The sequence below is a fragment of the Erinaceus europaeus genome, chromosome 1 (genome assembly GCF_950295315.1).
Source record: "Erinaceus europaeus chromosome 1, mEriEur2.1, whole genome shotgun sequence".
In the NCBI taxonomy this organism is placed as follows: Eukaryota; Metazoa; Chordata; class Mammalia; order Eulipotyphla; family Erinaceidae; genus Erinaceus; species Erinaceus europaeus.
This window is the reverse complement of record NC_080162.1, coordinates 154,660,152-154,675,034: the sequence shown is the minus strand read 5'-3', so window position 1 is coordinate 154,675,034 and position 14,883 is coordinate 154,660,152. Positions and strand designations below refer to the sequence as shown.

Sequence of the window (14,883 nt, the reverse complement as noted above, 5' to 3'; positions counted from 1 at the left end):
GAGAGAAGGCTCTGAAAAAAATGTCATATAACGTCAAATAATGACTTTCTGTATTTGCATAATGGGGCATACTTAAAAAATATTATTTTGAAGGTCAGAAGAGGAAACACTAAGCAGAACCTGGACTGGAGTTGGTGTATTAAACCAAAGTAAAAGACTCTGGGGTGGTGGTAGAGAGAATACAGGTCTGGAAAAGGATGACAAAGGACCTAGAGGAGGTTGTACTGTTATGTGGAAAACTGAGAAATGTTATGCATGTACCAACTATTGTATTTACTGTTGACTATAAAACATTAATCCTCCAATAAAGGATATATATATATATATATATATATATATATATATATATATATATAGTTTTGAAAATATATGACATTTAAGATTCACTTATTTGCTATGCCCTGAGAGATTGTATTGGAAATAGAAACTATGAAACAACTATCTCCAGGCCACTGAATGTATAAAGTAGAAGATAGGACAGTTAGGGGGAATGAAAACTAAACCCTAAGTGGAATGAAGCAAGGATAACAGGTAGAGAGAAATTTGCTGACAACACTTTACCAGTAGCTTCAGCAAATGAAAGGACAAAATATTCCTTACAAAAGGAATAAAGACAAAGACACTCAGCCATTAATGACTCACAGTAAATGATAGTGTTAAATGTGGAGCAGTTATTTGGACATAGTGTTAGGAGAACATCATTTCATATACCTGCTAAGCCCTGGGGAGGAAGTGGTGATAAAACAATATTTGTAAAATCAGTGGAAGAAAAATATCCAGAAACAGTTTTTAAGAATCAATAAATTCTCAAAAAAAACCAGGTGAAATTTTAGTTATGTATATTTGTTATAGTTTTCTACAAGGTGAGGTTCATAGCAACTATCATATTTGTATAGTAGTCATATATGAAATGGAGGCATCACACTCCCAGATTTCAAACTATATTATAAGGCCATCATAATCAAAACTGCCTGGTACTGGAACAAAAATAGAGCAGAGAAACAGAATTGAAAGCACAAAAATAACCTCTACACCTATGAACATCTAATTTTTGATAAGGGGATCCAAACTACTACATGGAGAAAAGGATGGTCTCTGCAATAAATGGTACTGGGAAAACGTGGTTGAAATGTGCAGAATAACGAAACTGAACCACTTTATCTCACCAGAAACAAAAGTCAGCTCCAAATGGATCAAGGACCTGGATGTTAGACCAGAAACTATCCAATACTTAGAGGAAAATATTGGTGGAACACTTTCCCATCTGAATCTCACAGACATCTTCGATGATACAAACCCAATTGCAAGGAAGACTAAAAATAAACCAATGGAACTACATCAAATTGAAAAGCTTCTGCACAGCAGAAGAAACCATCACTCAGAGACTCCTCACAGAACAGAAGAATATCTTTAAATGTCATACATCAGACAAGAGGCTTATAATCAAAATATACAAAGAGCTCACCAAATTTAGTAACAGAAAAGTAAATGACCCAATTCAAAAGTGGGGAGAGGATATGAACAGAATATTCACTACAGAAGAGAAACAAAAGGCCAACAGACATATGACTGTCACTGACTGTCAGAGAAATGCAAATAAAACAACAATGAGATACCACCTCACCCCTCTAAGAATGTCATACATCAAAAATGACAGCAGCAACAAATGCTGGAGAGGTTTTGGGATCCTTCAGCACTGCTGGTGGGAATGTAAACTGGTCCATCCCTTGTGGGGAGCAGTCTGGAGAACCTTCACAAGAATATGTTTCACTACATCTGAATTTGATTCTACAGATGCTATTCAAGGTGAAAGGTTATTATTAACAGAAAGTCTTTTAAGCCAGGTAAAAAAAAATGAATGTTGAGAAACATACAAAATGATAAGAATTAGAAATTGTGATAAAAGAGAATAGCAAACCATGACACAAAGGACCAATGTTCTTCAAATTCAGAGAGAGAGAGAGAGAGAGAACACACATAATCTGACTTCCTAGTACAAAAGATTGGAAAATAGGAGAAACTTAAATTTCTGGAAATTTTTGAGAATCTACAAATGAGGAAACTATAAAACCAGCAATATGTTCTGCATATAAGTAAGCCAATTAATACAATAAGAGCTAAGTTTTCTTTTAATTTAGGCATATGTCTGGACTTGGGTATTATAGGTCCTAGGTCCAATCCCTGCATCACACATGACAAATCATATCAATACTTGGGTGTCTCATTAATAAAATAAATTAATTAATAAACACTGTTTTAAAAAACCTATGCAAGTTGGTGTATCACACTAAAGTAAAGGTCTCTGGGGTGGGGGGTGGAGAGTGAAAGGAACAAAATTCCAGGTCCATCACCTTTGTGATGGTGGCAAAGGACTAGAGTGCTATGTGGAAAACTGAGAAATGTTACATATGTACCAGCTACTGTATTTTACTGTTAATTATAAACCAGTAATCCCTCAAGACAGAAAAAAAATTTAAAAAGCCCTATGCAAAGCACATCTTTGTGATAATAGGTGACAAGAACACATGCGTTTACTAAAGAAAAGTACAATATCCACAAAATATACATATGATGTTTTTTCAAAAGGAATTGTAAAAGAGATTTGAAATGACCTCTTTTGTGTTTGAGAATTTGTCAACCACTCAATATACAGTTAAACTTCAAATTATGTTCATTATGCTTTGCAAAAAATAAAAAGGAACAAATAATATGACTTTTTAAAAGCAATAACAAGTTTATAAAAAGGAATAGTATATTTTCTTTTTGTTTGTTTTTTGTTTTCAACCTCAGGTCCAAGATGCTCAGTAAGTCCTAAGTGGAGATCATTAAAAGTTTTAAGTAAGTGATTTAATAGTAATTTACAAGATTATACCACACCCACCACCAAAGTTCTGTGCCACCCACCCACCCAAGATAACCACTATAGTTTTCTAAAAGCATTTCTTCCTTCATTCCTTCCTTCTTTCCTTCCTTCCTTCCTTCCTTTCATAGTATATGTTCATATGGTGTTTATGACAAGTCCTTTGAAATTAAACACTTGATTAAAAAAAAATACCCACAGCTCTTAGCACTGAAAGAGGGGAAAAGAAAAACTGTATATTTCACAAATTCTTCAGCAAAGGCTATGAGTCTTTGGATCCAGAAGAGATTAAGTGAAGTGAGTAGGAGCCAACAATTTACAAAACTTACTAGTTACAGTAACATTTGTGATTTGGACTACATAACTTAATTAAATATTACGTAAAATAAAGTGTGTAAAAGACATCTTGTAAAGAGGAGTCAAAAATGGGTAGTGGAACACCTGTTTAGACATGCCTATCAGCAAACACAAGGACCCAAGTTTGAGCCCCTGCTCTCTACCTGCAGGAGGAAAGCTTTGCAAGTGGTGAAGGAGATCTGCATGTGTTTTTCCTTCTCCCTCTCTATCTCACCTCACCTCTCAATTTCTCTCTTTCCTATCAAGTATAATAGAAATGGAAAAAAAGGGTGGTAGTAGACAGCATAATGGTTATGCAAAGAGACTCTCATGCCTGAGACTCCAAAGTCCCAGGTTCAATCCCTCACACCACAATAAGCCAGAGCTGTGCAGTGCTCTGATATTTACCTCTGTGTCTTTCTCTCTCTGCATCTCTCTCAAAAATAAATAAAATACAAAAAAAAGAAGAAGAAAAACCTAGTGGCAATAAAGAAATGGAAAAAAAATAAATAAAAGGAAAATGGCCTCTGGGAGCAGTAGATTTTTAGTGCTGGCACTGAGTTCCAGCAATAATCCTGATGGCAAAAACAAACAAACAAGCAAAACTGTTGTCAGTCACAAACTACAAACCACTGCACAATAATACGCTTACATGACAACTTACTATTTTTTGCCACCAGGATTATCACTCGGGCTCAACACCTATATGACAAAATCACTGTACTTGTAGCCCTTTTCTTTCTTTCCTTTTCTTTCTCCGATAGGGCAGAGAGAAACTAATAAGGGAGGAGAAAACAGAGAGGGAGAGAGAAATAGAGACACTTGCAGCTCTGCTTCATTGTTCATGCAGCATTCTGCCTCCAGCTGGGGACCAGGGACTTGAACCCAGATCCTTGTACATGGTAATGTGTGCATTCAACGAGATGTGCCACTGGGCAGGCCCATGGATATTCCTTTTTCAGAACAAACTTACCATTATAAGATACAGTTTGGAACAGCTTCTTTACAAATGAAACTAATGAGAATATTAACCAGCTGACCAAAGCATCAGTGGAAAAACAAAGAAACATATTGATTTAGCAGTTTAAATACTGATATAACAGCTTAATTCAATACAGATAATGTACCCTCCTCCTAAGAAACATTTAATATACTACTAGTATTGCATAATCCATCATAAGTTTATTTGTCCACAAATCTTAACCTCTTGTGTCCTAGTTATGTTAAACTTTATAGTTTCTATTGTACCCAGTAAGTACTACTATTGTGGTTTCATTGGTATATGCTGTTTGCTTTGCAAAAGTGACTGACATGTATTAGAAACAAACTCCTAAAGCCACACTTGTAAGTTAAAACAGTAAAGAAAAGACTATATTGAGAGTCCAGAAATAATCCCCCACACCTATGGACATCTAACCTTTGACAAAGCTTCCCAGAATATTCAATGGGAAAAGGAGAGCCTCTTCAACAAATAGTGTTGGATAAAACTGAGTTGAAACATGCAGAAGAATGAAACTGAACCACTATATTTTACTAAACACAAAAGTAAATTCCAAGTGGATCATGGACTTGAATGTTAGTCCAGAAACTATCAAATACTTATATGAAAATATTGGAAGAACTATTTTCTGTCTAAATTTCAAAGGCATCTTCAATGATATGAATCCAATTAGAAAGAAGATAAACAAAAATAAGCAAATGGGACTACATCAAATTAAAAGACTTTTGCACAGCAAATGAAACCAATACACAAACAGAGCCCTTATAGAATGGGAGATCTTTACATGTCATACATCAGACAAGAGGCTAATAACCAAAATATAGAAAGAGATCACCAAACAACAACAGGAAAACAAATGACCCATCCAAAAATGGGGAGAGGACAAAACCAGAATATTCACCACATAAGATATCCAAAAGGTTGTCAAACATAAAAAAATGTTCCAAGTCTTTGACTGTCAGAGAAATGCAAATAAAGATAATAATGAGATACCACTTTACTCCTGTGAGAACATTGTACAGCTGAAAAGGTAGCAGCAACAAATGCTGAAGAAATTGTAGGGATAAAGGATCCTTCCTGCAATGCTGGTGGGAATGTAAATTGGTCCAGCCCCTGTGGAGAGCAGTCTGGAGAACTCTCAGAAGGCTAGAAAAGGGCCTACGCTATGATCCTGCAATTCCTTTCCTGGGGATATATCTTAAGGAACCAAATACACCCATCCAAAAAGATTTCTGAATACCTATGTTCATAGCTGCACAATTGTAATAGCAAAATCTGGAAGCAAAATCTGTCCAACAACAGATGAGTGGCTGAGCAAGTTGTGGTATATATACACAATGAAATACTACTCAGCTATTAAAATTGGTGATTTCACTGTTTTCAGCTCATCTTGGATGGAGCTTGAAGAAATCATGTTAAGTGAAATAATTCAGACACAGAAGGATGAATATGGGATTTCTCACCAAGCATATCATGAAGGCACTATTTCATCATTACAACCAGCAGACCTATAGGACTGTGATAGTTATAGCTATTTCCTGGAAATGATTTATACTTGGAATCTCAAGGATAAATCTCACCCACAGAGAAAATAAAACTCATATAACACTAATTATTATTAATGTAGTGTGAAGCTAATGGCTTAAATTCTGATGTAGATCTATTCATTTAGCAAAATAATAACAACTTCTCTCCATTTCACTACTTTATTCTGCCTTAAAAAAATCTATGCAATCTGTCAGTTGAAATGCTTAAATCAGAACTTCTTCTTCTAGTGTTTGCCCTTCTTCCGTAGCCAGTCAACAGCGTCAGGTTAAAAGCTGTCAGGAGCTGCTTGTTGCTGGCTTTGAAAGTGACTGGGATCCATGTGGATTCAGTCGGCTAGGAAGGATCGTCAGTTTCCCCAATGAATGGGTACTCATGGGATGCACCACGAGAAGGTCGATCCAATGCAACTGATGTCGATTATCATAGAACACAACTGAACCACCCATACCAATCTCTGCCATTGCTAGCATGCTAATATCAGGTAACTAGTATTTGCATTTATAAAGGAAATGAAGAGAGAACTGGGTAAAGGAATTGAGGAAGATTTTAGTCTCTGGAAAGTCTTTAAGATCAAACCTTTTCCTTTTTTTAATGACTACACACAGATCAAATATCCACACAAAAGGCTCCTAAAAAATTGAATTTGTTAAGTCCCTCAACTCTGACCGCTCTATAAAAAATGTTTAAATTCAGGCAACATTTACAAACTTACTTTTTCAGTTTCTGTCGAATCTCTGGGTCTTTGATTTCATTCTGAAGATCCTCAAAGTTCTGGACAGCAGATAGGTTGCAGAAAACTCTAAAGTCAGCATAAGGTGGGATCCCATGATCTCGTCCCCTTTGAATGTTGGTGGCAGCCAAGTCCAGGGCCACGTGGTGTGCAGTGGAGAACAGCTTCTCGGTCAGTTCCAGGTTGAGAAGCTGAGAAGGCATGCGCAGTTTAGCAGCTACTCCAAAAAGTCCACGAAGGAGTGGATCTATTCCTCCTTCCTCAATTATTCTAGAAGGTGAAAAAAAAGCTTGGTGGAGTGGAAGGTGGCCTTCAGGTATTTCCCCGAAGGTAGCATTCAGTCGGTAAATTATAGGGTTGATCAACGTGTGGCCAAATCTAAAGGCTGCAGTTGCAAAAGAGTTAATAATCCCCGCGTTGACATTGGGGTCATAGCCCTGGTAATCCCTCAGCATCCTCATGCCAGGGGCTCCCAGGATCTTGGGTAGCCAGTGGCTGTAGGTGATGTGCTGAATTTCAGCACCCACAATCTTTCTGGCTTCGTGATACACTGTGTCTCCGTCCCAGTGGGGGTTCAGGGAGGACAGCTGTGAGGCAATCCGGTTGTGTTCCCTCAACCATAGGGTGTGCATGGCAGTGAGAGCCAGCTGTTCGTTGGCCCTGTGGTCTCCGGCCTGGAAGCAGGGGCTGCGGCTGTCTTGCTCAGGCCGTGTGCATTCGGTGGGGGGCCCTACAGAGAAGGGTAGTAAGGGCTTGCCTGAAGGACCCCAAGGTACACCTGTCCTCAGGAGTCCCCGGGGTGCTGAATGGTCCCTGAGATGGTGGGATTCCTGCTCTGAGCTTCCATACACGTTAGAAGCATCCATGTAAGCTGTAAGCTGGTTGATCTGTTCCCGAGCATAGACAGAATTCATCATCAAGGAAGTCGTGCCGCTGCCACATACCGGGCTGGAGCGTGCAAAAAACATGCAGGAAGCATGGGTGCCCCGGGGGTCCGAGCGCGGAATGACTATGGGGAAGCAAGGTGGGTCGTTGGTGCAAGTGGCGCTGCAAGGCAGGCCATCGGAGAAACGAGCTGTGCTTAATGCAGGCACCGTGTGGTCCAAATCGTGGTCTACAAACTGACCCCACTGCATAAGCATGTGGGTGAACCTGTCATCAGGGGTGACCGTCGCTGTGGCCACCAACTCTGTGGAGACCAGCCTGGGAAGGGGCAGGGGGTCTCGAGCAGAGAGGGTGTGGCGGCCAGCCCCCCGGGGTAAATTGAAACCATTCTCATAGGCTGGTTTCAGGATGCGCTCGAAAGCTGTCAGGGACGCACCCCACATGGGGTGCTGCAGGTTGTTGCATGTGCCGTCCAGGGTTCGGTACTTCTGGTGGAAGCACATGTCAGAGCAGCTGGGGACATGCCGGTGGGCTGTGCATCCAGACAAATTAGCGATGAGACTGAGGTAGGGCGGGGACACCAGGTCATTGTAGCGGAATTCTGAAAGGTGGAGAGGTGAGTTCATAACCGTGTCGTGGAGGAACAGAAGGTACCCTCACATCCCAGATGCTTAGGGAAACAGGCCAGATAAATATCTTTCTAATATCCAACAACATTTCATTTGATCAAAACTAAAAGTTCTTTTTAAAATAGGTCATTTAAGTTTTTGAAAGATAAGGAAATTACTTAGTGGTGCCTATTTAATAAGCTAGAATCCTAACTGCTAGAATAAACAAAAAAGGAAGAAGCAAATTCCAGTTCCAGTCAAACTCCTTCCATATTCTGTGACCTTATAAATATAACACAGGTAACATTTTTTTTTTAATTTTTTAAAATTCTTGTCACAGGACTGTAAATGTGTGTGTTTTTTTCTTTGTTTGTGTGTTTTCACATTTGAGAATGATTTCTTTCATTTTGGGACCTCCTAAAAGACAAAGTTTCAGACACACCTATATGGATCCCATGGATTTTAGCCCATAGGATACTTAAAATGAACAGCTTAAGCAATGACCTTCAAGCTACCACATGCTAGAGATGAAAAATACAATCCAGATATTTCTGTCTTTTTAATATTATTTTTATTTTATTTTAATGAGAGAGAGAGAGACTGAGACTCCAAGAGAAAAACTGGAGCACTGCTCAGCTCTGGTTTATGGTGGGACTAGGGATTGAGCCTGGGACCTTGGAGCCTCAGGCATGAATGTATTTTGCATAACTATTAAGCTGTCTCCCCAGCCCAATTTACTATGCTTTAAAATAGCTTCAAATTGCAGTACTATTCCAAATCAGTAAAGATTATTCACTACCATGCTTGCTAAAAGTTATTATCCCTAGTGAGTCACCAGAAACTGGCTAATGAAACCAGGATCATTTGTCCTGTATCTGTGGAAGCTGATCTCTGACTGGACTGTTGGATATCTCAATATTTGATAGAAGCATAGTCTTCCTTATACTAAGACCTGGGTACTGTGCACATTTTTATGGCAAGCTAATACTGAGGAGAAATGAGCTGGATAAACAAGGACAGAGGAGTAGAATAGCATACTATTTTTTTTCTTGTAACAATATTAACATATTTTACTTTATCAGAGGAGATATGTTCAGCTTAGTGATGAAAACCATAAATATAAGATGCATATTTTTTGTGGAGCTAAATCTTAGTAGATACTGAATGTCCTTTATTTTCCAGTTTTGAATTTAAACTAAGTTATTCATGAAAGTCATTTCTATTTTCAAAAGAGATGTATAAGCAGAAAGTGCAGGCATGCTGAAATACCAGTGGACCTGTCCTTCACCTGCAAAGATGTAGAACTGACTGGACTTGCCACAGCTCTGACCTTGGCTGAGTCATACTTAGTATGATTCAAACTTAACTAGTCACAACATTTGATAAAGTACTATTCTGGAATAACACAGAAACATGACCTGGATATCTTAGGGCATTATTAACAATCAAAGACATTCTGGACTTTTAGAAGTTATCAAAGACACTCTGAAGTAATTGTACAGTGTACCTATGGATAGAAACAAGTACACTGACCTCTGCCCTCCAGATCCACAGTGAGCCCCTGCTTCACATGTTCCTGGATCAATTGCAGTGTATGCTCAAAAATCTCCCCTGCTCTAGCTGTCTTCACCGTAAATGGATCTTGTGGATAACGAAACAGAGCCAGCAGATCGCTAGGAGTGCGAGGTTTTCTGCATAGGACAAATGACATAACAGTTTGCAAGGCAAGATAGCAGAATGTGTCCATCTCATCCTTGCTGTGTACATATTATAAAACATGTCTTTTTTTTTTACTATCTTCATTTATTTGTCGTATAGAGACAGCCAAAAATCTAGAGGAAGAGGGGTAATATAGAGGAGGAGAGACAGAGAGACACCTGCAATACTGCTTCACCACTCAAAAGCTTTCCCCCTGCAGGTGGAGACCAGATGCCCAAACCAGGGTCCTTGCACATTGTAACATGTATGCTCAACTTGATCCACCACCACCTGGCCCCATATTAGAAAACAATTTCCAATTAAATCAGTAAAAGAAAGAAAGAAAACAATTTCCAAATTGAAAAAGAATAGAAAGACACCACTGGAGTATAAGCCTTACAGGGGAGCTGTAGCTTTTTGTTTGTCTGGTTTTTTTGTTTTGTTTTGTTTTCCCATTTAGCTGGTAAAATATATAATTTAATGAATTAATGATTCATATAAAATCTTTCTTTAAAAAGCAATATACAGGTGGGAGTTAATTTTGGTGAGTCCCCAAATAAACTTAGAAAGTTCTTTGAAATAAGTTGTGGGTCCTGGTATTTTCTTTTCTTTCTCTCAAAATTGCCTGGAAACCCTACTCTCTTTTAAAATCCTGCTCAAGCATTGTCTTCTTATGGAGTCTCCTAGACTTTTCTGAAAAGCTACAACTTCCTCTATTGTTCCTATTGCCTTATATACATCTATTATTTAAACAATAAGGTGGGCTTAAGTTGCTGATACCTTCACTAAGCTGTGAAAGACTAGGGTGATCACGGCTGGGCATACATGTCTCAATGTGCAAGGACTTGGGTTCAAGCCCCTGGTCCCCAACTATAGGGGGTAGCTTCTCAAGTGGTGAAACAGTACTGCAGGAATCTCACTGTCACTTTATCTCCCCTTCCCTCTCAATTGCTCTGTCTCTGTCAGGTAAAAAAAAGAAATAAAATGAAAGGCTAGAATGATTTTTTTTGTTATTGTTCACCAAGGTTTCACCACTTGAAGCCAACATTTTCAGAGAGAGAGACACACAGAAAGACACAGGGTTAGTAGAAAGATACCACAGCATGGAAGCTTCCTCTAGTGTGATATAGGCAAGGCTTGAATCTGGGTGGGAATTGTGCATTTTTAGTGAGCTTACCAGTTCAAGGCTGATACCTTATTCACCTTTGTAGGTCAAGTACTATGCCTACTGGTGAGCATAACAGTAATTTACATACATCAGTAGAACTGAAATAAATAATTGTTAAAGAATATTTAAATTTCTGATAATGTAAACATTTTAGAGATTTTATTTTACATTAATAGTAATAAAGTCCTGTTTACAAGATAGCAAGTTCACTTTATTCTGTATTAACCTGTTAAGTTATCCTCTAGTAAGTATATCCTTGAAATAGATCTAATTGTTATCCCAATTTTGAAGATAAGAAGCCCGACTTACAAAGATGTGTGGTCATGTGTCCAAGTTCACACAGATAAAAAGTGATGAGGTGAAGAATAACAATAAGAATATAAATAGGCTCTCAGACTCTAAAACGTGAATCTATAGCTACCACACTATAATAACTATGAGTAAGCAGGAATGCTACTTGACCATGCATTTTAACCAACTGCAAAGATTATCTGTATGTTTGATTTGACTATGATGACAGCAATCATATTTTTCTTTAAGATACTTGGATGCTGCAGAGCACCTCATTGTTCCTTTATCAGGAGATCTGATGGCACTGAAAGATTTCACTATATTTCAAGGCCTGGTAGCACAGGATTATGGCTTAGAATGATGCTACTTAGGTACTATGGGAAGTTAGTACCTTCCCCTTTTAGGCTGACAAGTAGTGTACGGCTAGCCCACAGGGTGGAACACGCACAAGGACTAAAGAAAGCACACTTTGGCTATCTCATTCATTACTGTGGTTTAGGGAGATTACGAAAAACAAGCAGAACTGAAGTGGGAACAATTTGTAATCAAAACAAAATAAATTCTTACTGTGAAAACAAATGTCTTCTTGTGGAGTTAATTGCACTGTCAACCCTCTGTACAGCATCAAGAATGGATGATTCAACAAAGTCATCACCAGCTTGTCTCCCCTGTATTGCTTTGAAAATCAATTCCATGATTAAAAATATCAAATAGAACTTGACATAAGGAATGAGGTGATATCAATGGCATTACAAAAATGTGTTTAAAGTAATAAAAATATTATACCAGGTCCACACTGTGCACTGCAGAGAAGTACATAATCATCCTGAAGTATTTTCCATCAACAATAACAGAATTTTAAGCATTTCAGTATCAACAAGAGCTATATGGAATATTATCATTTTTATAACATTGATGCAAATGAGATTCAAATTTTCTAGCAATAATGTCATTTGTGAGAAAGTATGAAATATTCATCTCTTTAACCACCTTGCTTTAATCTTATACATTAAAACAAAGTATCTTATCCATAAGGACCTCCTTAAAATACCTAATAAAGCTTCAATAAAATATTTCATCTTATTTCTATAGCTCTTTAATGTGTGACAATTCTGTCAAGTTGAAATTATAGACAAAGACATACTTAAAACAGAATTGGTAATTTTCAACATATTAAATCTCTATTCTTTAAGAAAATTATACTAAACAAATATCATGAATAAGTATTAAGACTTATGTCAGAAAATACAAAAAATGTAATTATTTATTTCATTTCTGGGAGTACTAAAAAGTAACATATATATATATATATATATATATATACACACACACACACACATATAAAGTAACGCACACACACACATATATATATATGAAAAAACAGCAACTTTTTAGCTTTGCCGATACTGAAAGCAAAAGTAAGTATAGTTTCAAAATTTGAGATTAAATATGTAACTAAGAAATAAAAGAGATTAAAATAAGGTGTATATGCATAAACCAGAATCTAATTCAACCCCTACTACCCTAGAGGAAGCTTTGGTACTGTAGTAATTTTTCCTCTGTATTCCTCTCTCTTTCTATCTAAAAATAAAATAAAATAGACCAGACTAGTGAAGTCCTGTTGTTTTCACTGGGCTGGCTTCACGGGTGGGTAACAGACGACCCAGGACTCATGGCTGGGTTGTACGCAGTATCTCTTTATTCATGCAGGACGCAGCGCAATCTATACCAAGCTAAACTAAAACTAAAACTACAAATAATCTTGTCCTTATAAATATACTAGCCCAGTAGGGTGGGAACAGGATGCAATGCAAAGAGGGTGGAGAGAAAAGTGACTGGTGAAAATCAGGGTATGACAAGGAGAGGGGGCAGAACAGGTGAGAATTCTACCACTGAACCACCAATTCCCTGGAGGGAGGGTGGTGCTTGTTAACAGCGGTTAAGTAAATAGAATGAAGTGGTTATGTAAATAGAATAGTGTTAAGCAGGGGGGATTAAACTAATGAAACAGAAGGGGTTTTTAGAAGCATACCAACAAAGTCCTGGCAATGATAACAATTACAAAGTGTGTATGTGTGTGGGGGGAGGTGTGTGTTTACTATATTACCAATTATATTTTGAATTACATATTATATCATATTAAAACACAGTAGTATTGAGTATTATTTATAGGTATAACAATTTTCACAAGGAAATTGCTTTATGTTAAGACCAGCAATATGCTACATAGCCATTACTAGGGCAATGAATGAAGGAAACATTACCTGGAAAAAATAGAAAAGATAACACTAAAAAATGATTTAATTAAAATATTTACCCAATTAGTATATACAAGCTGTTAAAGACATATGAGCATATGGCAATGCGGTTTGCACATATAATAGGATAGGGTGGTAAATTCATTAACATGTTAAACAATCTATCTATACAATAATAATGATTATGAGAAACCATGTATCCTACTATGATTTTTAAAAACATACATAAGCCAGGAAGAATTAGACTACTTAATCCTGTATAGCTGAAAATAATGCAATTGAAATCAATCAAATCTATCTATATGGATATGTAAACTGTCTGGATCATTTAATCAAGACATTGACCTGTTCTCTATAGTTTCCTTTTTACTCAAATACAGAAAGTAGCATGAACCATGTGCTTTTATCCAGTTACTGTCATTGGACCAATGTAACTGTGTGCACTATATGTAGTTGAAGATCTACTTGAATTTGTAAATAAGAAAAGTTGTGTGCAGGGAATGGGCATAGGTACACCTGGTTAAGCACACATATTACATGCAAAAGGACTCAGCTTCAAGCACCCACTACCCACCTGCAAGGGGGCCACTTCATGAGTGATGAAGCCGGTCTGCAGATGTTTCTCTTTCTCTCTCCCTCACTCTCCCCTTCCCTCTGAATTTCTCTCTGCCCTCTGGAGTATAATAAAAGAAAAGTAAAAAGAAAAGAAAAACAAAGAGAGGGAGGAATGAAGGAAGGAATTAAGGAAGGAAGGAAAGTAGGATGGAAGGAAGAATGGATGGTAGGAAGGGAGGGGGAGGAAGGGAGGAAGGAAGACAAAAACAAGAAAGAAAAGTGTGTTAGGATTAAGTTATCTCATAGTACCTAATGGTACTGAAATACTCTTGACTCAAAAGGCTGTTTCTGTGTCAGGTAAGACTAAGGAAACATTTAAATTTTATAAAAGCAGCATTTAGCATGTTAATCAAATTTTATTTGTTTAATAACTTTGTTTTCACAGTTGTATAAAATTTATAATCATAAGGAATTTTATACCAACTCTTCATCATTTGATTCACTCATGAATTGGAAAAAATAACATTTTCTCTCTGTAGTGCATGGCTGATGCAATTAGTAAATATGATTATTCATATAAAATGGTTTTCAAAGTTTTGAATGTAATTCAAAGATGACTATAAACCATTCATATATATCCTGAAATAATTATCAATTTATAGTGTGTCCTCATGCTATTTATTTCAACTAACTTCATTTGCTGCTTCTATGTATTGATAAAAAAACTAACAAGCTTACAAGGACTGGCATAAGGATCCCGGTTCGAGCCCCGGCTCCCCACATGCAGGGGCGTCGCTTCACAAGCGGTGAAGCAGGTCTGCAGGTGTCTATCTTTCTCTCCCCCTCTCTGTCTTCCCCTCCTCTCTCCATTTCTCTCTGTCCTATCCAACAACAACAACATCAATAACAACAACAAAAATAACTACAACAATAAAACAGCAAGGGC

The 14,883-nt window shown here is 37.4% G+C and overlaps 1 protein-coding gene across 4 annotated transcripts in view; it reads right to left on the bottom strand.

Moving 5' to 3' along the window:
• The window catches only part of PXDNL (peroxidasin like), a 515,089-nt gene that overhangs the window by 105,762 nt on the left and 394,444 nt on the right, over window positions 1-14,883 (bottom strand). For all 4 annotated transcript variants that reach the window (XM_007515968.2, XM_060198510.1, XM_060198505.1 and 1 more), the window contains 3 exons: window positions 11,692-11,800; window positions 9,501-9,658; window positions 6,457-7,960 (listed from right to left, as the gene is read on the bottom strand). In XM_007515968.2, the coding sequence (XP_007516030.1) occupies window positions 6,457-7,960; window positions 9,501-9,658; window positions 11,692-11,800 (1,771 nt within the window). The remainder of the gene's footprint in view (window positions 1-6,456; window positions 7,961-9,500; window positions 9,659-11,691; window positions 11,801-14,883) is intronic.